The 25,929-nt window shown below is 43.2% G+C and overlaps 1 protein-coding gene across 1 annotated transcript in view; it reads right to left on the bottom strand.

The window, feature by feature from the left end:
* Window positions 1–2,496: 2,496 nt before the first annotated feature.
* Window positions 2,497–25,929, bottom strand: part of LOC146179799 (uncharacterized) — a 44,048-nt gene continuing 20,615 nt past the window's right edge. Inside the window, exons 2-3 of the mRNA XM_084579909.1 lie at window positions 25,000–25,128; window positions 2,497–2,685 (exon numbers count right to left, since the gene is read on the bottom strand). Coding sequence (XP_084436035.1) covers window positions 2,593–2,685; window positions 25,000–25,128 — 222 coding nt within the window. The 3' untranslated portion in view covers window positions 2,497–2,592. The remainder of the gene's footprint in view (window positions 2,686–24,999; window positions 25,129–25,929) is intronic.

Below are 25,929 nucleotides of genomic sequence, written 5' to 3'. Positions count from 1 at the left end.
TATGAAAATCCGGGTTTATAGGTAAGCTGGAATTTCGTTTGCAATGATAGAGTAGACATCTACAATGTGCTATTCCATCATCTACGTAAATTGAAATATCTGAGCATTGCTCTGTTTGGTAGCTATCAAGTATATCAAACAAACGCACCTGCGACAGTGATAGATGAATTCGCTAAAAGCAGGTGCAGCACTAAGTCCTAGGAATTGATTCGCACTTTTGCTTTGGTATACGATACAACGATTAACAAAAAACAAGCACATCCATTACTGCGATAAACGAAAAGACAACATTCGCGGGCGTTTCTTTTCCCCCTCTGAGCGCAGTTCAGCATTAGTGTTCTGGTCCGCCGGTATATGCTCAAAACACCAGAAATGTGTCCTGTGATGTATTGAAATAAATGAAGAGTATGACAGGCGAAGTGTTTCTTATCAGAATAAAATCCTTGACAGTGACAGTAATTTTAGGTTGTATGCTTGTCTTCGTATTGGACGCAGATGTCTTGCAGACTATTTTATTATCAAACAAAACATATCCTCCTGGGAATCATGTCGACCAGATCTGTGGGCTATGTTTTATTTACTTCTAGAACAAATGAGTCATTGCTTGAAATGCATGTAGTTTACCTGATGACTTTTGCTCCCTATCCTGAGGCATCCTACCCTTAGGTAAAGTAGCCACTGCAGAATTATGCTCCCCAACCTTTCTGAAACGGAAGTTTTCCAACGGCTGTAACTAACATTTCATTTCTTTCACAGCAAGGTAATTTAATCTTGTGTTTGGAGCGGGATAGCATCATTTACTTTCATTGGAGTAATAGTGAACCAACCCGCAAAATGAATGCTGAAACGGGGCGCTGTTCCGGTCTATATTTTACCGAAGAATGGATATTAAAATTTGGAAACTTTTTATTGCCTTGAAAGATCATTGGAGGTAAGCTTCACTTGTCAGATTGTAAACTATGCAAACAATATTCACTAATAATTTCTCTTATTTCGCTAATTGTAAACAGTAAAGTTCTTTGAAATATAGGTGCCGGTATTGGTCTTGTGAACAATCTACCGGAGGGTTGAAGTGTGGCTCTAATCACATCGGAAAAGCTGTCACAAACCAATCGACTAGCCGCGCACCAGTACATCAGTTTTGACCGGCGGACCTGTCTATAAATAGGAGTGGGGGCTGATTAAAAGGTTTGCGACAGTGACATGATCTGAGCACAATTCGGCTGCAGGACTGCTGTAGTTGGAACGTTACTAAACTAATTAACTACGTAAACTGCAAACTCCCTAGTCACATAAAAAGTACCAATTTAACACAACCTCCCCTTTCAAAGAGAAGAGAGGAAGGCGATTTTTTTATATATTTATAGACACACTTTTATTATTATTATTTTACCTTTTTCTCTCTCTCTCTCTTTCTCTCCTTCCGCGTTGCCTCCTTCCGTCCTATTGGCCTCCAACTCTCTCTTCCCCATCTTCCTACATCTCCATCATACCCAACAGGAAGCCCAAGCAAAGGGCCTTCCCTCATCTTGCCTCGCCCTAATTCCTCCAACAAAAGTCTTCTGCGATACCCCGAGACTCGGAAAAACCAACAAATCAAGAAGAAAGTGTGGGTGGGGAACCGGGGCGGGGATGCTTTGATGAGGGGGGGAGGGGAAAAACACCTGGGAACAAAATTAAGGGGTGGGGGCCTCTAATCTAATCTGTATCAAGATCTTACAGGTACCCAAGCCGTCCGCCAACCATCTCCGCAAGGAGCAACATCCAGGCAATACAAGCCTGGCTTCACCGGCCCCCTCCACACAGCAAAAGCTCGGCCTCCTCAAAGACCCTGCTCCGACCCGGAAAACTACATTAACGAAGAAATGTTATCAGCAAACAACATGTATAACGCGACATAACTGCAGTGAAAACATCTAATCAAATAAATCCGCTATGACTTGCCCGTTCCCGTGGCGGCGGCTGGGCTGAATAGTGGATTAAATTTTTGTTTATTTTAATTTTATTGTTTCCCCTTTTTCTTTTAAATTTGTTATTTGGGCAATCCCTATTCATTTTTCTTACTATTGGTTTAAGCCCGTTGTACCTAGTGGCACGGACAGAGGCACATTATTTTATGTTCTTTTTTTTTTTTTTTGGGGGGGGGGTAGCCTCACCATAATATATATGTAGTTGGAACGTCGCAAAACGTTGCGCAAGCAAGTCCTAAAACTTCTTGTACGCAACCCAATCTATGCCAGTGCATTGCAGAGTCCATCAAGATTTGTTAGTGCTTGCCAAGACTACCTAATACCTAAAGCGCAAGTCGTTTTTGTTTCACATACTGTAAACCGCCTCCAGAGGGGTGCTGAAGTGGCGTTTTATATTATGCCTCAGTTTAGAGCGCTTCCTTTCGTTACTGGATGCTTTATTGTAATGAGAAAGAAGCGAGATCAAAACATATATTTTGTTTCAGGGTTAATTTCACTAAATTCCGAATTTTGTGAAACTCTCATTTTTTTTATTCCCAAACGTGCCATCAGATGAAGGTGAGTCGTCTGCATCAAATGAACGTGTCCGTTAAGTTTCGTCGAATATTTTCATAACTACGTTCTAAGGGCCCACCTTCAAAGTTTCCTTCAGATTTTTTTTGAAACTTGTAAGCCCTGTTGGGAGTGGAGTACATTTTCCAGCAATACAAATATCCTGAAAAATGAGCAAAACGTAAGGTCATAATCAAAAATATCTTATTGGTTATGAGAGACCGAAAAGAGATCCATCTTTAGGAACATTACGGCTCTTTTTGAGCCCCTACAGAGTGACATAGATGTGAATGCATAGAAGCTGGCATAATAAGATTTCAGGCTAATATGAGAATGCAGGAACTATTACAAAATACGAAATTTGTAATATTGTTTATCGGACACCCTCCTTTTGTGGTGAGCAGTCTGTAAAGTTTGATTGCGTGCGAAGCGCTGCACAGAATTGTTCTGCCGAGCGGGAGTACTAGCTCCAGGGAGCCATAGGATCAGAAATAAGTAAATTACATACTTAACAATGTTTTTTCTCAATTGATCCTGTAATTTCACTGAAATAACATAATATTGAAAGTGTCAGGAGAGTGGTAGGAAAACTTACATGCTGTTCCGAAATGATTTTTGTAATATTTCCCATATTATTTTGTATTTATTCCCAAAGACTAATATAGGTGTGTGTACGATTTGCGTTCAGCGAAAATCGGAGACGGGAGACCAAATAGAATTTCATTCCTCAGACATTCAAGTCGGAAGATCACCTGAAGGTCGAAATTTCCATAGGTCTCGGCTGCATCTCTCTGTTATTATACTCCCACCTTCCTTTTCTTCCTGCGCGGCTCATTTGTACACTGAGGACAGTGAGCGTTACTGCGCAATTCCTTTTATATAAATGAATTATATTGTTTTAGCAGACTGCTGTAGATATTGGACCCGATTTTGCCTCTATAAGGACCCCAGAGACTAAGCATGATAGGCAGTCGATTTTCGAGCGTGTGTAATGGTGCTTACGCTCTAAAGCAACTCCAGGGTTATTCTTTTTATAGCCTTTCCTAATTGCAGCCCGTTTATCCTGTCAAGCAGCACTCTGTTCTAACATCTACCAAAAAAATTTACAGAATATTGCAATGTTTCATAAACGATGTACACAATGTTTTTGGTTGTATGTGTTTAACATTTAGGAACGCACGCGATAAACATGTGCTTTCTCAGAATGGGAAGCAGTTTTATTATTTTTCTATGCGTTTACAAATACACAGAAATTAGATAGATCCGTAGGATTAGGTTATGTGCATAAAAGGTTAATCGCATATTATGTCCTTGGCATGGTCATTGTGGGAGAATCAGGACTTCGTTGGTTGATTGCTTATTTCCTATTATAGAAAGTGAAAGGCTTAGGAGCAGCTTTCTCTGCACCCATTCTCTCAAAAAATTATGCAGGATTATAAAGTCGTGCACATATTTCTCAGCGTACACACTAAAGCGCCTGGCGAGCCGTAAGTCCAAATATAGCTGTGTAGTATTCTGAGTAATTTTATACGTAAATTTAAATCCGGACCCGTTTTTACAAGACAATCTAAAACATATGCTTCAGTTTCTGGCGGAAGGGAATTTGTAACTATAACATAATTACCAACGTACTTAAAAATGCGCACAACATCACCAGCCTAATCATTCGGCACTCTTTTATCGACTTGGTTAAGAAAAATGGTACTGAGCACTGGTGCTACTTTTGACCTATACAAACACCGGACTTTTGTAAGTGTTTGGTTTTCTCAAGCGACGTGTGTATTGAGATTGTAAGTGAGGAGGTCCAGAAATGACGTGGTAGAAATCGAGGCATCTGTCTTGGAAAGCGTGCTCATAATTTTGATTTTCAATGGATTGCCGTACATACTGCACAAAAGCAACATGCGTTAGGGAAAAATATCTTCAACATCAACGCTAAAGCCAGAACAGCTTCTAGGGTTTTCACAGAGCAGGTACATAAGAACCTTCCTGTGAATTTGGAACCAGGAAGGCGGTCACACACGTGTAGCGTTGAGAGCTATTTGTTCAGACACGTGGAAACAACAAGAGAAGTGCTCAGATACTATTGTCCTGAAAGGAATCTCAGGTTTATGCTTCCTTGCCGCAAAAAAAAAAAGCATTTTTCAAGAACGCCAAGCTCAGTATCTTTCACTTTCTTTTTTGGGCCTTATAAATTAACTTGTGACAATGGAACCTCTTTTTTCTGTTTATAACGTGCGGGATTTGACCTTAACCTTCCGAAAATTCTTCACGACAGTGCTAATTCTGGCAAAAAGACAAGATAGTCAAAGAGCCGAGGAGTTCTATATTGACCAATACAACAGCTGATGTAGACAGGACAATAATAAGATTGGCACTAGCGCAGAGCAATTAATTCCACATACATTCGTCCACAAGCAACGTGGTCAAAAAACTTTATAAGGTATCAAAATGAGGAAAGGAGTTGCGGAGGATCACGTAATTAGTGTTGATGAAGGACGGTGACGACATCGTGCATATCGGGCTGGTAAAACTGGCCACCCTGCATATGCAATGCAGATCGCTAAATTAATTTTAATTCATGCAAACTTAGACTCTAAGGACATGTAAATTACACACCGATAAGCTTTCTATTCGTTTGTACAAGGTATTTTCTGAAGACGTCGCCAATAAAATCAGCGCAACATTACATTTTAATCTACCAAAGGACCACGTAGGTATTTGGAAAAAGTTCACACCGTGCATTATGTCTCTACTATCAAATAGGTGGCAGAAAAATGCTCAGAATGTAACCATCCTCGATAAATTACATTCCCTTCTGATGGCAGAGTATTTTAATCAGTCGAAACATCAGCATTGATAGAGTTCTTATCGAAATCAGGGTAGAGCTGAGCGATAAGTGAAAGTAGTGGAATAGATATATATATATATATAAATATATATATATATATATATATATATATATATATATATATATATATATATATATATATAGTGGGTACACAGCAGATATAGTGCTGCATAAAATACGTAAGAAAAGTCAAATAAAGAAATGGGCAAGTCAAGAGATAGGATGTACATAGTACCATTCACAGATTGCTTAGAGGAACCATTCAGAGATTTCTGGTAGGAGCAGCGAGGAATAAGGGATGATATAGATTATCTCACTAATCTGCGATTCGCTGATGATATTGCCTTCTTTATTCAATCAGTGGACAAACGACAGAGAAGGATTGATTGACTAGAGAGTAAAAGCAGAAAGTTAGGCCCAAATTAAATTGTAGAATTTTATGTTCAACAGCCACGTAATAATAGAACAGTTTACAATTGGTAGCGAAACACTGGAAATGCATGTGCAGCGAATACGTCTATTTATGACAGGGAAGTTATCGCAGATATTGATCATGAAAATGAAAATGAAACAACTAGCACAATAAGGTTGGGATGGAGCATGAAGAGATCTCTAGATCTCCCTGAACTTTCGGTGCGGCGTCATTTTTCTCGACTTTCCACATTCCACAAAATATATTACAGAAATCAATCTTGAAACAAAGTCTTTTCACTGACCCGAGTTACATATCATCCCGCATTGACCATCGTTTTAAAGTTAACGTTCCAAACTGCAGGACTGACCAGTATTTCTACTCTTTCCTCCCCAAGACCAGCTCAGACTGGAACCACCTGCCCGCCTGCATCGTCTCCATTTCCGAACCATAAGCGTCCAAATCTGCGCTTCTTCGTCACCTATGTTAAAAAATTCTTAGTTTTAATGTTTGTATAAGTAGTCAAACCACTCCTATCTGTAACGCCTCAACGGCCCTGATAGTAACCAAATAAATAAATAAATATGAAACTAGTCGCAGAGTAGGCAATATATATATATATATATATATATATATATATATATATATATATATATATATATATATATATATATATATATATATATATTGTGAGCCTTCTGTGAGCGTATATATATATATTTATATATATATAAGTGAAAAATAGCTTCAGGCTGTTTTCAAGTTTAATTGGAGTCTACGTTTCGGCAGGAGCCCTTCCTTTCTCAAGACTGAGGGTACATGGTTCTTGTTTGTCTTCTTATAGTGTTACTACTCAAGAGGTGATACAGAGGTGATAAGAGGTGATGTGTATTACACACACAAACACACGCACGCGCGGAGAGCAGGGTAGGCACGAAGGGTCGTCCACCCAAGGCGCCGGCCGGAAGTCAGCTGTATACAATACAGGCAGCGGCGGAACAACCTCGGGAGAAAAATAAAAGATGTGGGGGACAGTGCTTGCTGCATATATATATATATATATATATATAACGCAACTCTGCAATCAAGACGAACTGAATCAATTTGCTGCAGGAAAAGATGGCGAAGAAAAAAGCACGTGCTCAGCTCATGACAAATGAAACTTCACTAGAGCACAGGTGAAAAAGTGAATAGGAGTAAAAGCATTGGTGTCCAGGTGAAAATAAAGAAGTAATAATTTTAACAAGGGTGAAAAAAATTTTAACTTGCTACAAGCGCGCGTAAAGGATGAAAAGAAATCTAAATGGTAAGGTGAATGCCATATGCTCATTTCGGACGGAAGGTTGGAGGGAGATCAAAACGACAACAAAAAAATGGGATGATCCTTAGAAAACAAACAACAGAGGTAAATGCACATCAGAGAGGTGGCTGGCGAGTATTAGGACTGATGCCCAAGAAAAGCAATTTCTTTTGAAAGCAGTGAGGTAGACGGCGCACTAACACAACGGTGATGTTTCTTATTAATCATAAAGGCATCCATATTTTGTCGAACATGCTGGCTAAAACAATGCTTGATGCGAGTTTTGTCAAGCAGGGAGAGCATTTGCTTTCGGTGTGCTGAATTACTAGGTAAGAACCAGTAGTAGCATTTTGAGAATTAGCGTGCGCGCGCAAACTGTCATTATTGCGTCTTCCAGTGCGCCCTACATAGGACCTGCCACAGGAAAGCTAAATTTCGTACACAACATTTTTCTTTTACAAAACAAATGGATTTCGGTGTTTTCTTGCATTCATTCCGTTCGGTCTCTTCTCTATCCACACGTTTGCACAGAGCACCAAGGTGTTTCAGAGCACAAAAAAATTACACTTGCTCCAAACGTAGCATTTATCCCATTGTACTTCAGTTTTTATACTCGCCAGCCGCCTCTCCGATGTGCTTTTACCCTTGTTGTTGTTTTTTCTTGTTTGTTTTCACCGGATCGACCCCTTTTTGTTGTCATTTCATTTCCACTTATTCTTCGTTCGGAAATGAGCACGTGCCATTCACCTCGCCACTTACCTTTTATTTAATCCTTGACGCGTGCCTGTAGTAAGTTAAAATTCCTTTTACCCTTGTTATCGCTTTTCCTGGTTCGTTTTCCGCCGTTCAGCCCTGTCACTCACGTTCACTTATTTGCCATTGCATATCTAGTTAACTTTCATTTGTCATGAGCTGAGCAGGTGCCTTTTCTTCTGCCATCTCTTCCCGCCGCAAGTTGATTCTATTTGTCTTGATTGCGGGGTTGCTTTTATATATATATATATATATATATATATATATATATATATATATATATATATCAAGGAAAGAAGCCAACAGTCGGCGAGGCCAAGGAAAGCGTTGGGGGTGGTACCTTTATGTCTTTTTCTTTTTAATGTTTGCTTAGATAATCACAGAAATTAGTAATGTAATCTGTTTAGGGGAAAGATAATTATATATATATATATATATATATATATATATATATATATATATATATATATATATATATATATATATATAATAGACATGGATTGCTTGTTACTAATGGGCCAGAGTTAAATTCAAACAGGATGTCACACAACTTTCCCGATTATCTATTTTATTCCAACAGTTTCGGACGGTGGACCGTCCTTCTTCAAGGTAGAATTGAGAATGGAGAATAAGTCCGCACATTACGCCACTGTTAGGAGAGGGAGAAGGAATTCTCGCTCTCCATCTTTGGAGAAGCAAACATTACTGAATAGATAGAAAGGGCGCAAAGCTCCAGTTGATTATTGGCTGGTAATGCAACAAAGACGGAGAGAGAAGACAAAAAAAAAAGGGGGGGGCGGGGGGAAGAGAGAGAAAAGGGCAAAAAGAGAAAGTGGAGAGCCGACGAATGTTACATACGCGCCGTGCTTCAACGAAGACGACACTAAAAGCAAGACAAGTCTCCCTCGAAGGAAGCCAGAAATTGAGCAAAGGTTAAGAATAACATAAAAATAATAATAATAAAAAAAAATAAAAAAATGTGAAAAACAGACAACGCGAGCATGCACACCAGGACGGCCCGCTCCCCAGCGGTGCAGGTGTTCAAGAAAACCGTTGGGATAAGAGTTATGTGTTCTAGACGGATTTGTTCCACCCCGCGACACGCCAGCGATCGGAGCCAGGGCGGCGCGCCGCCGCGGCGACGAAAGAGCCGTCGGCCAGACGCGCTCTCCCGAAACCCGAAACCCAATGCCGCAGCCGGGCATTCGCGTCAAGTGGTTCCCGCGAGCGTGTCCTAAGTGAAGACGTTTGTTGCGGGATAGAAAACCGACCAGAGGGGGGAGGCCAAGGAGCTAAATAACGAACAGTATAGTTTGCGTGAGAAGGAGGAAATTCTTCAGTTCAGGCGTTCAGTCGTGTCCGACTCTTCGTGACCCTATGGACCATGTCACGCCACGCTTTCCGGTCTCTCACTATCTTCTTAACATCACATAGCTTCATCTGCAATGCCTCGAGAATGCCATCTAACCATCGCGTTCGCTGCCTACCGCTTCTCCGGCGACCCTCAACCTTTCCCAACATCAAATCTTTCTCCAGCGACTCCTCTCTTCTCATCAGATGACCAAAGTAGCTGAGCTTTAACTTTAGAATTTGACCCTCCAATGAGCAGTCAGGGTTTATGGTCGACAATATCGACTGATTTGATCTTCTGGCAGTCCAAGGAACTCTTAAGAGTCTTCGCCAGCACCACAATTCAAACGCGTCAATTCTTCGGCGGTCAGCCTTTTTCACAGTCCAACTCTCGCATCCATACATCACAACTGGAAAGACCATAGCACGGGTTATACGGATCTTGGTTGGCAGACTAATGTCTCTGCTCTTTACTAGGCGGTCAAGGCTAACCATTGCTCTCTTTCCCAGAAGCAGGCGTCTCCTAATTTCATGGCTGCAGTCTCCTTCCGAGGTAATCTTGGCGCCCAAGAACAGAAAATCTGTCACAGCTTCCACTTCTTGTCCATTGATGCTCCAGGACTTGATAGGGCAAGACGCCATGATCTTCGTCTTTTTAATTTTCAGTTTAAGCCCAAACTTCTCACTCTCTTCTTGTACGCGCATCAGAAGTCTCTTGAGTTCCACTTCACTTTCTGCCATTAAAGTGGTATCATCCGCATATCTAAGGTTGTTGATACGTTTTCCAGCAATCTTCACTCCAGCTGAAGACTCGTCCAGACCGGCCTTCCTCATGATGCACTCTGCATATAGGTTAAATAGGCAGGGCGACAGTATGCAGCCTTGCCTCACCCCTTTCTCAATCGGAAACCAATCAGTAAGACCATGCCCAGTTCTGACTGTGGCCTCTTGCCCTTCATACAGGTTCCTGAGGAGACAGATGAGGTGAATTGGAACTCCCATCTCTCGGAGAGCTTGCCACAATCTGCTGTGATCTACGCAGTCAAACGCTTTCGCATAATCAATAAAGCAGAAGTAAATGGGTTTCTGGAACTCTCTTGCTTTTTCCATGATCCAGCGAAGGTTGGCAATTTGGTCTCTAGTTCCTCTGCCCTTGCGAAACCCAGCTTGCACGTCCGGAAGCTCCCGATCCACATACTGCTGCAGCCTACCTTGCAGGATTTTTAACATCACCTTGCTAGCATGCGAAATAAGCGCGATCGTGCGGTAGTTGGAACAATCTTTGGCACTGCCTTTCTTTGGAATGGGGATGTAAACTGACCTCCTCCAATCCTGTGGCCACTGCAGGGTTGTCCAAATCTTTTCACATAATGTATGCAGTGTGTTAACAGCGTCGTGGTTGAGGTTTTGAAGCAACTCAGCTGGAATACCATCAATTCCGCTTGCTTTGTTCTTAGCAAGGCTGGCTAAGGCCCATTCAACTTCACTCTTCAGGATGCCCGGCTCGAGATCAGTAATCACAACCGTCCTATGTTGGGATTGCACATCCGGGTCCTTCTTGTACAGTTCTTCTGTGTATTCCTGCCACCTCTTCTTTATCTCTGAGGCTTCAGTGAGGTCCTTGCCTCGTTTGTCCTTTATCACGCCCAGCTTAGCACAGAAGCTTCCTTTGATATCTTTGATTGTCTTATACAGAGCTCTTGTGTTTCTTAATTGGCTGTTGTCCTCAATTGCTTGACACTGTATGTTCAGGAAGGCATTCTTATCTCTCCTTGCTATTTTCTGAAAATCCGCATTGAGAACCTTGTATCTTTCTCTTTCCCCCATACCTTTTGCCATCCTCCTTTCCTCAGCTATTTGCAAAGCCTCTTCAGATAACCAGTTTGCTTTTTTGCATTTCTTTTGCTTTGGAACTACCTTAGTAGCAGCTTCTTGTATTATATCACGAACATCAGTCCACATCTCTTCGGGCTATTTGTCTTCTAGATCTAATTCTTGAAATCGATTCCTCACTTCCACAGCATATTCTAATGGAATCTGATCCAGATCATACCTGAAAGGCCTTCTAGTTTTCTGCGTTTTCCTCAATCGAAGCTTAATTTTGGCAACAAGAAGCTGATGATCGGTGCCACAATCGGCCCCAGGCCTTGTTTTTACTGCTTGTATAGCGCTTCTCCATCTCTGCCGGCAAATAATATAATCGATCTGATTCCTGTACAGACCGTCCGGTGAAATCCATGTATACAGGCGCCTCTTGTGCTGTTGAAAATGAGTATTCGCTATGGTCAGGTTGTTTTCTTGACAGAACTCTACTAGCCTCTGCCCAGCTTCATTTGGCTCACCAAGACCGAACTTGCCTGTAATTCCGGATATTTCTTCACTCCCGACCTTAGCATTCCAGTCTCCTATGAGAAAAACGACGTCTGATGATGGGGTGCGGTCTAAAAGGCATTGTAGGTCCGCATAAAATCTCTCAACGTCAGCTTCTTCAGCAGCAGTGGTCGGTGCATAGACTTGGATAACTGTTATGTTGAAAGGGTGACCTTGGATCCGAAGTGAAATCATTCGGTCGTTTTTGGGGTTGTACCCTAGCACTGCTTTGCCCATTCTTCTGTTTACTATGAGAGCGACCCCATTCCTTCTCTTGGATTCGTGCCCACAATAAAAGACATAATAGTCGCCGGAGTTAAATTCTCCCATTCCGGTCCACTTGAGCTCGCTGATACCCAAGATATCAATGTTCAATCTGTCCATTTCTCGCTTGACGATATCCAGTTTACCTTGCGTCATAGATCTGACATTCCATGTTGCTATGTGATATATCTCCTTGCAACATCGGACTTTCCGGTCGCTTCCCGACACATCCACAACTGAGCGTCCTTTTGGCTTTAGCCCAGCCGCTTCATTCGTCCTGGAGCTACTAGGAATCGCCCTTTGTTCATCCCCAGTAACATGTGGGACGCCTTCCAACCTGGGGGGCTCATCTTCCGGCGCCATATCGATAATGGTATTGTGACTGGCCATAGGGTTTTCTTGGCAGGAAATACTGAAGTGGGTTGCCATTACCTTCTCCAGTGAATCACATTTTGTCAGAACTCTCTGCCGTGACCTGTCTATCTTGGGTGGCCCTACACAGCAGAGCTCACGACTTCATCGAGTTTCGCAAGCCCCTCCGCCACGACAAGGCAGTGATCCATGAAGGGGAGGAAATTCTTAGGAGCGGGCAAATGAGGGGAGATAAAGGCTTCGTCTATTAGTTATGTAGGCTTTTCAGAAAGGCAAAGTTGCAAAATGTTTCATTAATTCCATGGGTTAGAGTCTGAAATTTGTGTATGAAGTAGGATTCTCTTTGTTCTCTTTGTCGATTTGTTTGGAAGCCTGATTGAAGGAGAATGACCCGAATGTTTTCGAAAGTGTGGTTTGGAAGGCACAGGTGCTTGGAAAAAGGGAGATTTGGCAGTGTGTGGACGTGGGCCTTGTGGTTATTGAAACGAAACCTGAATGGTGTTTCGGTCTGGCCGACGTATTCCATGCCGCACACACCGCAGCTTAGCATGTATACCACATTGGCACTGTCGCAGTTCAAGGATTCTTTGATCTTAAAGGTGAAATCAGAGAAGTTGCCCTTTACAATATTTGTCGCCTGCACATGATTGCAAACTTTACAGCGTGGTTTTCCGCACGGTTTACATCCGGGGTTAGGGTTAGTATTGGCGGTCGTTTTAGATTTAACTAACATGTCCTTTAGGTTTCTAGAGCGCCGATACACTGCTCTCGGTGGCTGTTTGAAAATGGAAGACAAGTGACTGCTTTGCTGGATTATATTGAAATGTTTCGAGAGGATATTATTAACCCGTGGCATGTTTGAGGAATGTGTAAGAACGAGGTTTGTTGGCCTGTCGTTCTGCTGTGAGTTTTCAAAATTGATTATTTCATTTCTGTCTAAGCCTCGAGCTTTCCCAATAGCATCATCAACAATGAAGGGGGGGTGTTCCTTTTGCAGAAGATTTGTTTTTAGTTGCTCCGCATGGCGGTCAAAGTCCTCTAGTTCAGAGCAAATCCGTCGGAATCTATGGGCCTGTGAGTACGGTATGCTGGTTTTCCAGTGGTGTGGGTGGCTGCTTTTGAAATGTAGGTACTGCTGGCGGTCGGTTGGTTTCCGGTATAGGGTAGTCTTAAGAACGTTGCCTTTCCTCTCTATTGTAACGTCCAAGAAGTTAATTAAGGATTTAGAAAGCTGTGAGTGAACGATATGGATGGGTGAAATGAATTGTAATTTTGTATAAATGTTAACAGGCTGGCTTCGTCGTGGGGCCAAATGAGGAAAATATCGTCAAGAAAACGTGTATAGAGGAGGGGTTTCAGAGACTGAGTGTCCAGGAATTGCTTCTCGAGGGCCGCCATGAATATATTGGCATAGGCCGGTGCCACCTTAGTTCCCATCGCTGTACCGTTAACCTGAAGGTAGTGTCTTCCCTCAAATTCGAAGTTATTGTGATTAAGCACCAGGCTAAAAATAGTGGAGAGGGTTTCCTCATCCAGGTTCACCGAGGGGTCCGTCTTAAGGTATGCATCCACTGCCGCGCGTATGCCGTCTGAATGGGGGATATTCGTGTACAGGGATGTTACGTCCATTGTGACTAAAAAGCTTTCCGTCGGAATTTCGAGGTTGGACACCACCCTCAGGAAATGATTTGTGTCCTTAATGTAGGCAGGGATAGTTGGTATAATGTCCTTAAATAGGAAGTCAAGGACTGCGGAAATATTTTCGGTGAGTGTACAGTTACTTGACACAATTGGGCGGCCGGGACGGTTGGGTTTGTGAATTTTTGGGAGGAGGTAGAATCGCCCGGGAACCGGTTTGATGGGCTTCATTGCTTTAAACATATCCTGTGATATATTTTGCTTTTGAAACAGAGACTCTAATTGATTGTTGATTTTGATTTCAAAATCTTTTGTGGGATCGCTATCCAATTTAGTGTAGAAACGTTCATCGTTTGTTTTTTTTTTTTTTTTTTTTTTTTTTGCAACGACGACTTACTTTTCACCTTCTCAGCTTGAAACCTTTCTTTCTGTCCCGTGCCGTTCATTTATTCATTTCAATGCGCGTAGCCTTCGCAAACATTCCGATGACATTTCTAATTTCCTATCATCGATTCATCACAATTTTTCGCTTATCTGTATCAGTGAAACATGGCTAAGCTCCCACGACCAATACTTACACTCTTTTCCGTCTTACTCAGCCGAATACTGTCATCGAGGGGATAGTAACCATGGTGGCGCTGCTATATTTATATCATCTAAGTTCCATTACCTCAGACGCTCAGACTTGTCAATCAACACGACTAATTGTGAGTCTGTATGGATTGAGCTTGATAAGTCGTTTGTGTCACAAGATTCAAGAAACATTATCATCGGTTGCTTATATCGATCTCCTTCATCATCCGTTAGTGAATTCTTCTTGGCTTTTGAAGAAATTTTAAATAAGCTTTCACTGGAACAAAAAAATGTCATTATCATGGGTGACATTAACATCAACCTTCTAGATGCTTCAACGCCTTCATATCATGAATACAACAACTGCATTAATGGCCATGGCTTCGAATGCCTATTAAAAGTACCTACAAGATGCCCTAATAACGGAAACAGTTCACTTATTGATCATGCGCTTTCTAACTTAATTACTTCCCCCGATGCTGGCGTAGTCGAAGTTGAATTAACAGATCACCACCCTATTTTTGTACGAATAAAATCTATCCCCGTTGATAATCATGTGCAGGTTACTAAGAAACGCTTGAATTCCTCACTATTTTATGAAACAATTGCTAACATAGATTGGCTACCAATTACTTTGATTGATGACCCTGAAATTGCTTACGAAGCATTCACTGCTGTACTTGCTAAAGCTCTTGATACATCATCTACAACAGTGACATATTGCAGAAAAAGGTATCACAACCCTTACAACCCATGGTTAACTACCGGTCTCTTGAAATGTCTACGGAAAAAGGATAATCTGCATAAAAAGACTAAGAAGCAGCCATTTAATATTAATTTACGGACACGATATAAAACTTATAGCAATATACTTGGCAGGCTACTCAAAACTGCGAAGAAAAAATGTTATGACTCTGAAATAAACCAAGCTGGTAGTGATTCTAAAAAACAATGGAAAGTGATCAATTCATTATTAAATAGAACTCCTACTACGGCTCCTATAAAGGAAATCCAGACAGACACACATGTTTATCGTGATACTAGTGACATTGCGAATGCTTTCATTGATTCATTTGTCATCGATCAACCTCACGTTACTCACCCCATTCACATGTACCCCCGTCTACCTCATAGTTTCTTCCTTTTCCCGGTTTCTCCTGATGAGGTGCGCACTGTCATTATGAATCAGAAAGATGCAAGCCCAGGCCTTGACAACTTCCATTCTTTCCATATCAAGCTAATATCTTCTCTGATTCGCAATGTGTTCTCTTACATCGTCAACTTAATCTTCAAGACCGGTATCTTCCCTAGCACACTAAAAAAAGCCAAACTAATACCCGTCTTCAAAAAAGGTGACAGACGCCTAACAAGTAACTATCGTCCCATTGCTATTCTTTCCTTTTTTAGCAAAGTAATTGAAAAGCTGTTTGTCGTCCGTCTGACAAAATACCTCACAAAATTTAACATCATATCTTCTAATCAGTTCGGCTTCAGGTCTGGTTTTTCAACTGAATTAGCCTTAATTTCTTTAACTGATATGATTAAAGATATTATTGATCGTGGTCAATTAGCTGGCGCATTATTCATTGATCTTTCGAAGGCATTTGACTCAATTAATCACAACATACTTTTAGATAAATTAAATGCCCTTGGAGTATCTGGTCCTGCACTTTCATTTATCCGTAGCTACCTACTAAACCGAATCCAAGCAGTTTGCATATCTGATACTTACTCTACACCTAAGACTACTAATGTTGGCGTTCCTCAGGGTTCCATCCTTGGACCACTTCTTTTTGTTTTATTTATTAATGATCTTCCCTCGTGCCTTAAACCTTCTGAATGTACATTATACGCTGATGATACTACCGTACTAGCATCTGACTCGTGCATAGATTCTTTAACACGCAAATTGAATACCGATGCAGCAAACATAGCAACCTGGTGTCGAAATAACATGCTTACAATTAATGCATCCAAATCTAGCTTTGTCATCTTTTCGTCTCCTCTCAAGGCTATTCCTGCATCTTTACATATTTCCCTTAACTCTCACATACTCTTTGCCACTGATCATGCGATGTTCCTTGGCATAGATCTTGATTGTCACTTAAAATTTAACTGACATATATCCTCCCTTTTAAAAAAATTAGCATACGGCATACGGGTGCTCATCAAGGTGCGAAACTACTTCAGTTTACATACGCGCATTTCTCTCTACTATGCTTTCATCCATAGCCATATGAACTATTGTAATTCGTCTTGGGGAAACACATACAGAACACACATAGCTCCGCTACAACACATACAAAATCAAGCCATACGCATCATTACTTCTAACAGCCATTTGTGCAGTGCTGCGCCCTTGCTGCAAGCTCATAACATCCTTGAAGTATCATCCATGTTTCATTATTCTATTGGCATCCTCGTATTTAAATTCATGAATGGATCACTTCCCATCTCAATAATTAATAGTACCCAGCTCCCGAGACATAGCTTCGCTCGGTTTTCATGCCAAAATAATATTTTACTGCCAAAACCCAGAACTAATTACGGCAAATCCACAGTTAATTTCTTTCGCTCATTTCTGTGGAATTCATTACCATTCAGAATTAAGCAATCATCTAATATTCATGCCTTCAAGCGTAATTTTCGTACTTTTCTGCTATCGGGCTAAAAAATTTAAAAAAAAATTTAATTGATAAAAATACTTATGCCACATACAATTGTTTTCCACTGTTTTGCATTTATATAACATGTTCTATATTTATATTCTGTTTATATTACGCTATCATGTATTTCTGCGTGTTCCACATTTATATTATATAACAGTTACAGTTTTCATCCGCTGTTGTTTGCACTTAATTATTTTTGTTTTGTATACTTGTAACAGGAGGTCCCCTGTGCAGCCATTGGCTTTGGGACCTCCTCCTGTACTTACCAATATTTGTATTCATTCGTTGCATTGAACCAATAAATTCTGATTCTGATTCCAATTGTCGGAAACCTTCTGTTAAATATTCTGCCTTGTCCATAACAACAATAGCGCCGCCTTTGTCCGCAGGTTTGATGATATGTCGGACCGCTGACTCAAAGCGTCGAGGGCTTGGCGCTCTTCGGGTGACAGGTTGTTACGGACTGCATTAGGTTTTGATTTTGTATACGCAGCCAGAATATCCTTTTGAACAGCAGCGATGTACATATCTAAATGTTTGTCTCTGTGTTCCCTTGGTGTCCATGATTTATCAGATATCCCCGGTATGTTAATTTCACGCTTCGTTTCGTGGTTACTAAAGTATTCACGGAGATGCAGACTCCTTGCAAAGCTATCTAAATCTTGAAATAACTGAAATTCATTGAATTTTCCTGTCGTAGGACAGAATGTTAGACCCCTAGAGAGCAACGTTCGTTCCGAAGGTGAGAGTGGCAGACTCGACACATTCACTACATTATCAGTTGCCATGGTAGACTGGTTTCCAGCAGACCCGCAAGGCTGGCGATGAGCTACTTTATCTTTAGCCACAGGTGGGGCTGGTTTATCCTTGGCCACAGGCGGTGTTAGAGGATAGCTAGGCGTAGGGACCACACCATCCCGGCTGAGTTTTTTTATTTTCTTTTCGTTGACTTGTGTTGTTTTGCGATTTTCAAATTCGCGGAGCTCAATTAGTGCATTTGCCGTGAATGATTGTTCGCGGCGGCAGCATTCGTCCATATGTTCAAGTTCGAGAGCTTTTCGATGGCTATGTCTTATGATTAGGTCCATAAGGCGCAGTGAGCTGTCATGTAGAATGCCATTCCACTCCGCCTCTTCATCGTCGTTTAGAGTTGTCATAGCCGGGGATAGCTGCAGCCGCAAACCCTTTGGTATTGTTTGCGATTCACAGTACTGCGTAAGTGTTTTAACGTGAGCGCGGTATCGGATGCGTTTTTCTGTAATCTTACGGATTTTTAGGAATGAACGTGAATGCGTATTTGGGGAGCGGGCCGTACCTGTGGCGGTAGCGAGGCAATCGCTGCGGTGGCCGTGCCGCCTCGCTGCAGGCCTTCCTGGTCATGTATCGGCGGCGGGGTGGCACGGGGGGTGTCTCGGGTCCCTGAGACAGCGGGCGAATCCCAGTTGAATTCACTACTGTCCTGCAGCCACCTGAAGTCCTTGGAGCCGGATGTTGACGGGAGTTCCACCCTGTCGTCGGGGTCGAGGCGCCAAGTGTGCGCTTCACGTGTTCGCACACGACAGCCACGCCCTCGAAGCTCAGGTGGAATCCATCAGCCGCGAGGACCCTCCACGGTGGCAGCTCCTCGATCGCGTGATTCAAGTAAACCACACCTCTTCCGAGCTGTCGTCGGTGACACAGACGACGCACCTGGAACACATAACGATGTAGTTGTCCATTGAACCAGGTGACGAACCGCCGGTTGGCTGCGTGGCGTCGGCGGTTCTGTGCACGGGGGAGAGGGAGGCTCATGCAGAGCTTTATCGAGGGCCGCTCACGGCCTATCCTCTTCACCAGCTCCCTCATCGATGACAAGGCATCCGAAGCACCGGCTGCCGCCATGTCCGCTTGTCCGACATGTAAAATCACTTTCTGGGTGGTCGTGGGAAGGTACTCCAGAAAGGCTGGAACATCGGAGAATGTTGCTCCCTTATAGATAATGAAGCCAGGTGTGTCAGGATGGTTCAAGTTGAAGTGTTGATATAGGTGCTTGAGAATTTCGTCACCAATAATAGCTGTGCGGATGGGTCTTCTGGGCAAGTGAATTGACAATCGTTCAGTTGTGTTGAAGCTGGCAGCCATAGCAGTGAAAATAGACATGGATTGCTCGTTACTAATGGGCCAGAGTTAAATTCAAACAGGATGTCGCACAACTTTCCCGATTATCTATTTTATTCCAACAGTTTCGGACGGTGGACCGTCCTTCTTCAAGGTAGAATTGAGAATGGAGAATAAGTCCGCACATTACGCCACTGTTAGGAGAGGGAGAAGGAATTCTCGCTCTCCATCTTTGGAGAAGCAAACATTACTGAATAGATAGAAAGGGCGCAAAGCTCCAGTTGATTATTGGCTGGTAATGCAACAAAGACGGAGAGAGAAGACAAAAAAAAAAGGGGGGGGGCGGGGGGAAGAGAGAGAAAAGGGCAAAAAGAGAAAGTGGAGAGCCGACGAATGTTACATACGCGCCGTGCTTCAACGAAGACGACACTAAAAGCAAGACAAGTCTCCCTCGAAGGAAGCCAGAAATTGAGCAAAGGTTAAGAATAACATAAAAATAATAATAATAAAAAAAAATAAAAAAATGTGAAAAACAGACAACGCGAGCATGCACACCAGGACGGCCCGCTCCCCAGCGGTGCAGGTGTTCAAGAAAACCGTTGGGATAAGAGTTATGTGTTCTAGACGGATTTGTTCCACCCCGCGACACGCCAGCGATCGGAGCCAGGGCGGCGCGCCGCCGCGGCGACGAAAGAGCCGTCGGCCAGACGCGCTCTCCCGAAACCCGAAACCCAATGCCGCAGCCGGGCATTCGCGTCAAGTGGTTCCCGCGAGCGTGTCCTAAGTGAAGACGTTTGTTGCGGGATAGAAAACCGACCAGAGGGGGGAGGCCAAGGAGCTAAATAACGAACAGTATAGTTTGCGTGAGAAGGAGGAAATTCTTAGGAGCGGGCAAATGGGGGGAGATAAAGGCCTCGACTATTAGTTATGTAGGCTTTTCAGAAAGGCAAAGTTGCCCAATGTTTCATTATGAAATGAAACATTAATGAAACATTGGGCAACTTGTCATCGATGAGGGAGCTGGTGAAGAGGATAGGCCGTGAGCGGCCCTCGATAAAGCTCTGCATGAGCCTCCCTCTCCCCCGTGCACAGAACCGCCGACGCCACGCAGCCAACCGGCGGTTCGTCACCTGGTTCAATGGACAACTACATCGTTATGTGTTCCAGGTGCGTCGTCTGTGTCACCGACGACAGCTCGGAAGAGGTGTGGTTTACTTGAATCACGCGATCGAGGAGCTGCCACCGTGGAGGGTCCTCGCGGCTGATGGATTCCACCTGAGCTTCGAGGGCGTGGCTGTCGTGTGCGAACACGTGAAGCGCACACTTGGCGCCTCGACCCCGACGACAGGGTGGAACTCCCGTCAACATCCGGCTCCAAGGACTTCAGGTGGCTGCAGGACAGTAGTGAATTCAACTGGGATTCGCCCGCTGTCTCAGGGACCCGAGACACCCCCCGTGCCACCCCGCCGCCGATACATGACCAGGAAGGCCTGCAGCGAGGCGGCACGGCCACCGCAGCGATTGCCTCGCTACCGCCACAGGTACGGCCCGCTCCCCAAATACGCATTCACGTTCATTCCTAAAAATCCGTAAGATTACAGAAAAACGCATCCGATACCGCGCTCACGTTAAAACACTTACGCAGTACTGTGAATCGCAAACAATACCAAAGGGTTTGCGGCTGCAGCTATCCCCGGCTATGACAACTCTAAACGACGATGAAGAGGCGGAGTGGAATGGCATTCTACATGACAGCTCACTGCGCCTTATGGACCTAATCATAAGACATAGCCATCGAAAAGCTCTCGAACTTGAACATATGGACGAATGCTGCCGCCGCGAACAATCATTCACGGCAAATGAACTAATTGAGCTCCGCGAATTTGAAAATCGCAAAACAACACAAGTCAACGAAAAGAAAATAAAAAAACTCAGCCGGGATGGTGTGGTCCCTACGCCTAGCTATCCTCTAACACCGCCTGTGGCCAAGGATAAACCAGCCCCACCTGTGGCTAAAGATAAAGTAGCTCATCGCCAGCCTTGCGGGTCTGCTGGAAACCAGTCTACCATGGCTACTGATAATGTAGTGAATGTGTCGAGTCTGCCACTCTCACCTTCGGAACGAACGTTGCTCTCTAGGGGTCTAACATTCTGTCCTACGACAGGAAAATTCAATGAATTTCAGTTATTTCAAGATTTAGATAGCTTTGCAAGGAGTCTGCGTCTCCGTGAATACTTTAGTAACCAGGAAACGAAGCGTGAAATTAACATACCGGGGTTATCTGATAAATCATGGACACCAAGGGGACACAGAGACAAACATTTAGATATGTACATCGCTGCTGTTCAAAAGGATATTCTGGCTGCGTATACAAAATCAAAACCTAATGCAGTCCGTAACAACCTGTCACCCGAAGAGCGCCAAGCCCTCGACGCTTTGAGTCAGCGGTCCGACATCATCATCAAACCTGCGGACAAAGGCGGCGCTATTGTTGTTATGGACAAGGCAGAATATTTAACAGAAGGTTTCCGACAATTGGAAGATGAACGTTTCTACACTAAATTGGATAGCGACCCCACAAAAGATTTTGAAATCAAAATCAACAATCAATTAGAGTCTCTGTTTCAAAAGCAAAAGATATCCCAGGATATGTTTAAAGCAATGAAGCCCATCAAACCGGTTCCCGGGCGATTCTACCTCCTCCCAAAAATTCACAAACCCAACCGTCCCGGCCGCCCAATTGTGTCAAGTAACAGTACACTCACCGAAAATATTTCCGCAGTCCTTGACTTCATATTTAAGGACATTATACCAACTATCCCTGCCTACATTAAGGACACAAATCATTTCCTGAGGGTCGTGTCCAACCTCGAAATTCCGACGGAAAGCTTTTTAGTCACAATGGACGTAACATCCCTGTACACGAATATCCCCCATTCAGACGGCATACGCGCGGCAGTGGATGCATACCTTAAGACGGACCCCTCGGTGAACCTGGATGAGGAAACCCTCTCCACTATTTTTAGCCTGGTGCTTAATCACAATAACTTCGAATTTGAGGGAAGGCACTACCTTCAGGTTAACGGTACGGCGATGGGAACTAAGGTGGCACCGGCCTATGCCAATATATTCATGGCGGCCCTCGAGAAGCAATTCCTGGACACTCAGTCTCTGAAACCCCTCCTCTATAAACGTTTTCTTGACGATATTTTCCTCATTTGGCCCCACGAGGAAGCCAGCCTGTTAACATTTATACAAAATTACAATTCATTTCACCCATCCATATCGTTCACTCACAGCTTTTCTAAATCCTTAATTAACTTCTTGGACGTTACAATAGAGAGGAAAGGCAACGTTCTTAAGACTACCCTATACCGGAAACCAACCGACCGCCAGCAGTACCTACATTTCAAAAGCAGCCACCCACACCACTGTAAAACCAGCATACCGTACTCACAGGCCCATAGATTCCGACGGATTTGCTCTGAACTAGAGGACTTTGACCGCCATGCGGAGCAACTAAAAACAAATCTTCTGCAAAAGGAACACCCCCCCTTCATTGTTGATGATGCTATTGGGAAAGCTCGAGGCTTAGACAGAAATGAAATAATCAATTTTGAAAACTCACAGCAGAACGACAGGCCAACAAACCTCGTTCTTACACATTCCTCAAACATGCCACGGGTTAATAATATCCTCTCGAAACATTTCAATATAACCCAGCAAAGCAGTCACTTGTCTTCCATCTTCAAACAGCCACCGAGAGCAGTGTATCGGCGCTCTAGAAGCCTAAAGGACATGTTAGTTAAATCTAAAACGACCGCCAATACTAACCCTAACCCCGGATGTAAACCGTGAGGAAAACCACGCTGTAAAGTTTGCAATCATGTGCAGGCGACAAATATTGTAAAGGGCAACTTCTCTGATTTCACCTTTAAGATCAAAGAATCCTTGAACTGCGACAGTGCCAATGTGGTATACATGCTAAGCTGCGGTGTGTGCGGCGTGGAATACGTCGGCCAGACCGAAACACCATTCAGGTTTCGTTTCAATAACCACAAGGCCCACGTCCACACACTGCCAAATCTCCCTTTTTCCAAGCACCTGTGCCTTCCAAACCACACTTTCGAAAACATTCGGGTCATTCTCCTTCAATCAGGCTTCCAAACAAATCGACAAAGAGAACAAAGAGAATCGTACTTCATACACAAATTTCAGACTCTAACCCATGGAATTAATGAAACATTGGGCAACTTTGCCTTTCTGAAAAGCCTACATAACTAATAGACGAGGCCTTTATCTCCCCTCATTTGCCCGCTCCTAAGAATTTCCTCCTTCTCACGCAAACTATACTGTTCGTTATTTAGCTCCTTGGCCTCCCCCCTCTGGTAGGTTTTCTATCCCGCAACAAACGTCTTCACTTAGGACACGCTCGCGGGAACCACTTGACGCGAATGCCCGGCTGCGGCATTGGGTTTCGGGTTTCGGGAGAGCGCGTCTGGCCGACGGCTCTTTCGTCGCCGCGGCGGCGCGCCGCCCTGGCTCCGATCGCTGGCGTGTCGCGGGGTGGAACAACTCCGTCTAGAACACATAACTCTTATCCCAACGGTTTTCTTGAACACCTGCACCGCTGGGGAGCGGGCCGTCCTGGTGTGCATGCTCGCGTTGTCTGTTTTTCAAATTTTTTTTAATTTTTTTTTATTATTATTATTTTTATGTTATTCTTAACTTTTGCTCAATTTCTGGCTTCCTTCGAGGGAGACTTGTCTTGCTTTTAGTGTCGTCTTCGTGCAAGCACGGCGCGTATGTAACATTCGTCGGCTCTCCACTTTCTCTTTTTGCCCTTTTCTCTCTCTTCCCCCCCGCCCCCCCCCCCCCTTTTTTTTTCTTCTCTCTCCGTCTTTGTTGCATTACCAGCCAATAATCAACTGGAGCTTTTCGCCCTTTCTATCTATTCAGTAATGTTTGCTTCTCCAAAGATGGAGAGCGAGAATTCCTTCTCCCTCTCCTAACAGTGGCGTAATGTGCGGACTTATTCTCAAATTCTCAATTCTACCTTGAAGAAGGACGGTCCACCGTCCGAAACTGTTGGAATAAAATAGATAATCGGGAAAGTTGTGTGACATCCTCTTTATATATATATATATAATATATATATATGTGTGTGTGTGTGTGTGTGTGTGTGTGTGTGTGTGTGTGTGTGTGTGTGTGTGTGTGTGTGTGTGTGTGTGTGTGTGTGTGTGTGTGTGTGTGTGTGTGTGTGTGTGTGTGTGTGTGTGTGTGTGTGTGTGTGTGTGTGTGTGTGTGTGTGTGTGTGTGTGTGTGTGTGTGTGTGTGTGTGTGTGTGTGTGTGTGTGTGTGTGTGTGTGTGTGTGTGTGTGTGTGTGTGTGTGTGTGTGTGTGTTTCTGCAATAAACGCCAATTGCTTGTCAGCCCCTGCATTGTGTCCTCGCTCTGCCCTGTGTTAGCGCAGTTCCTATCGTGACTAAACAAGAAACTACATAGGAATTGCATCTTCCCACTACACAACTATTGGGTTGAAATGTGGTGGCTAAGGAAAGTATTCTACTAAAGTAGTAAAGTGTTCTACTTATAGTCAGATTGCAGGCAGTACATTATGAAGGATCCTGTTGATGAAGGAGTTATCACAAGCCTTTCCCAGAAAGTAATTGCTCTCATCAAGCCCTTCATCTTCGATGCTACCTCTTGCTGTTCTGCTTCAAATGCCTTCTTATGCAATGGGGGTACAGAGATATTTTCGGGAGTAAAGCGTCTGCAGTTGCTGCTGTGATAAGTCAGGAGACAAATTTTTTTATTATTTTCTTACCTTTTGTTCATTTGGAGCAATACCACATGGCGTAAAGTCCGGAGCAGTAAGAAAGTACGCATCGGTATAACCATCTTTATCCCCTCGGCAGATAAGTGTGCATTCTCTTATACTCTCCCCGTGCAAATTCTGGAACAAAATACAGCATTATTACTTAGTGGTAATGATTTGGCTCTTGTCCCACACATCCCTGCAGCTGGATGCTATTTTTTTTTTTTCAATCTTATAGCTGTACAACAGCCAGGTAAGCTAAAAAGCTACACATTGCGATAAGTTGGTTATCTCGCATTCACAGGCATCGCCAGTGATGTACACTATTTTAATACTTTTGGCATCTTCTTTACCAATGCCGCTTTAACCCCCCAAAAAAAGATTACACTTCTTTTGAATAAGCGGTTCAAAAGCTAATTGAGTCAAGAGGTAGACCCTGCACTCCGTGAAGTAATGATGCAACATACCATGTCGCATATATCTCCTGTAAACTGTGCGCAGTTTAAAAGACCAGTCTTTATCCCTGGTCAAAAACGCATTCGACCGTTGCTGGAGGAATTCTTAGCAACTTGCGCTTACGGTAACGTTTAGCGTTTTATGGTAGCAAAACATTCGTATTTGGAACAGCCATATAAAGATTACTTATTGCGACCGAACCTATGCATGATAACAACTCGTTTGACCTTGAAAGTATTTTTTGTGTAAGAGTTTCTACACCATGCCTGCTTCAGTTATGATGTACTGAGCGTATATGTTTTAAATACTGTTTAAGATTTATTTTGGAGGCGGCACCGAGCTGATATTATGTTACCGGTAATAATTGTTATGTAAAATGTAAAAAGAAAACAAATATCTTGAGAAGAAACGGTTTGTTTCCTCTAATGTTTCTGTAATATATGAGGCAACTGATGCTTGTCGTTGCAACTAGTACCTTGTAGT

This window comes from Amblyomma maculatum, chromosome 9 (assembly GCF_055883805.1).
Source record: "Amblyomma maculatum isolate TAMU_Amacu chromosome 9, ASM5588380v1, whole genome shotgun sequence".
Lineage (NCBI taxonomy): Eukaryota > Metazoa > Arthropoda > Arachnida > Ixodida > Ixodidae > Amblyomma > Amblyomma maculatum.
Note: the sequence above shows the minus strand (reverse complement) of the source record. Positions and strands in the feature narration are given on the sequence as shown.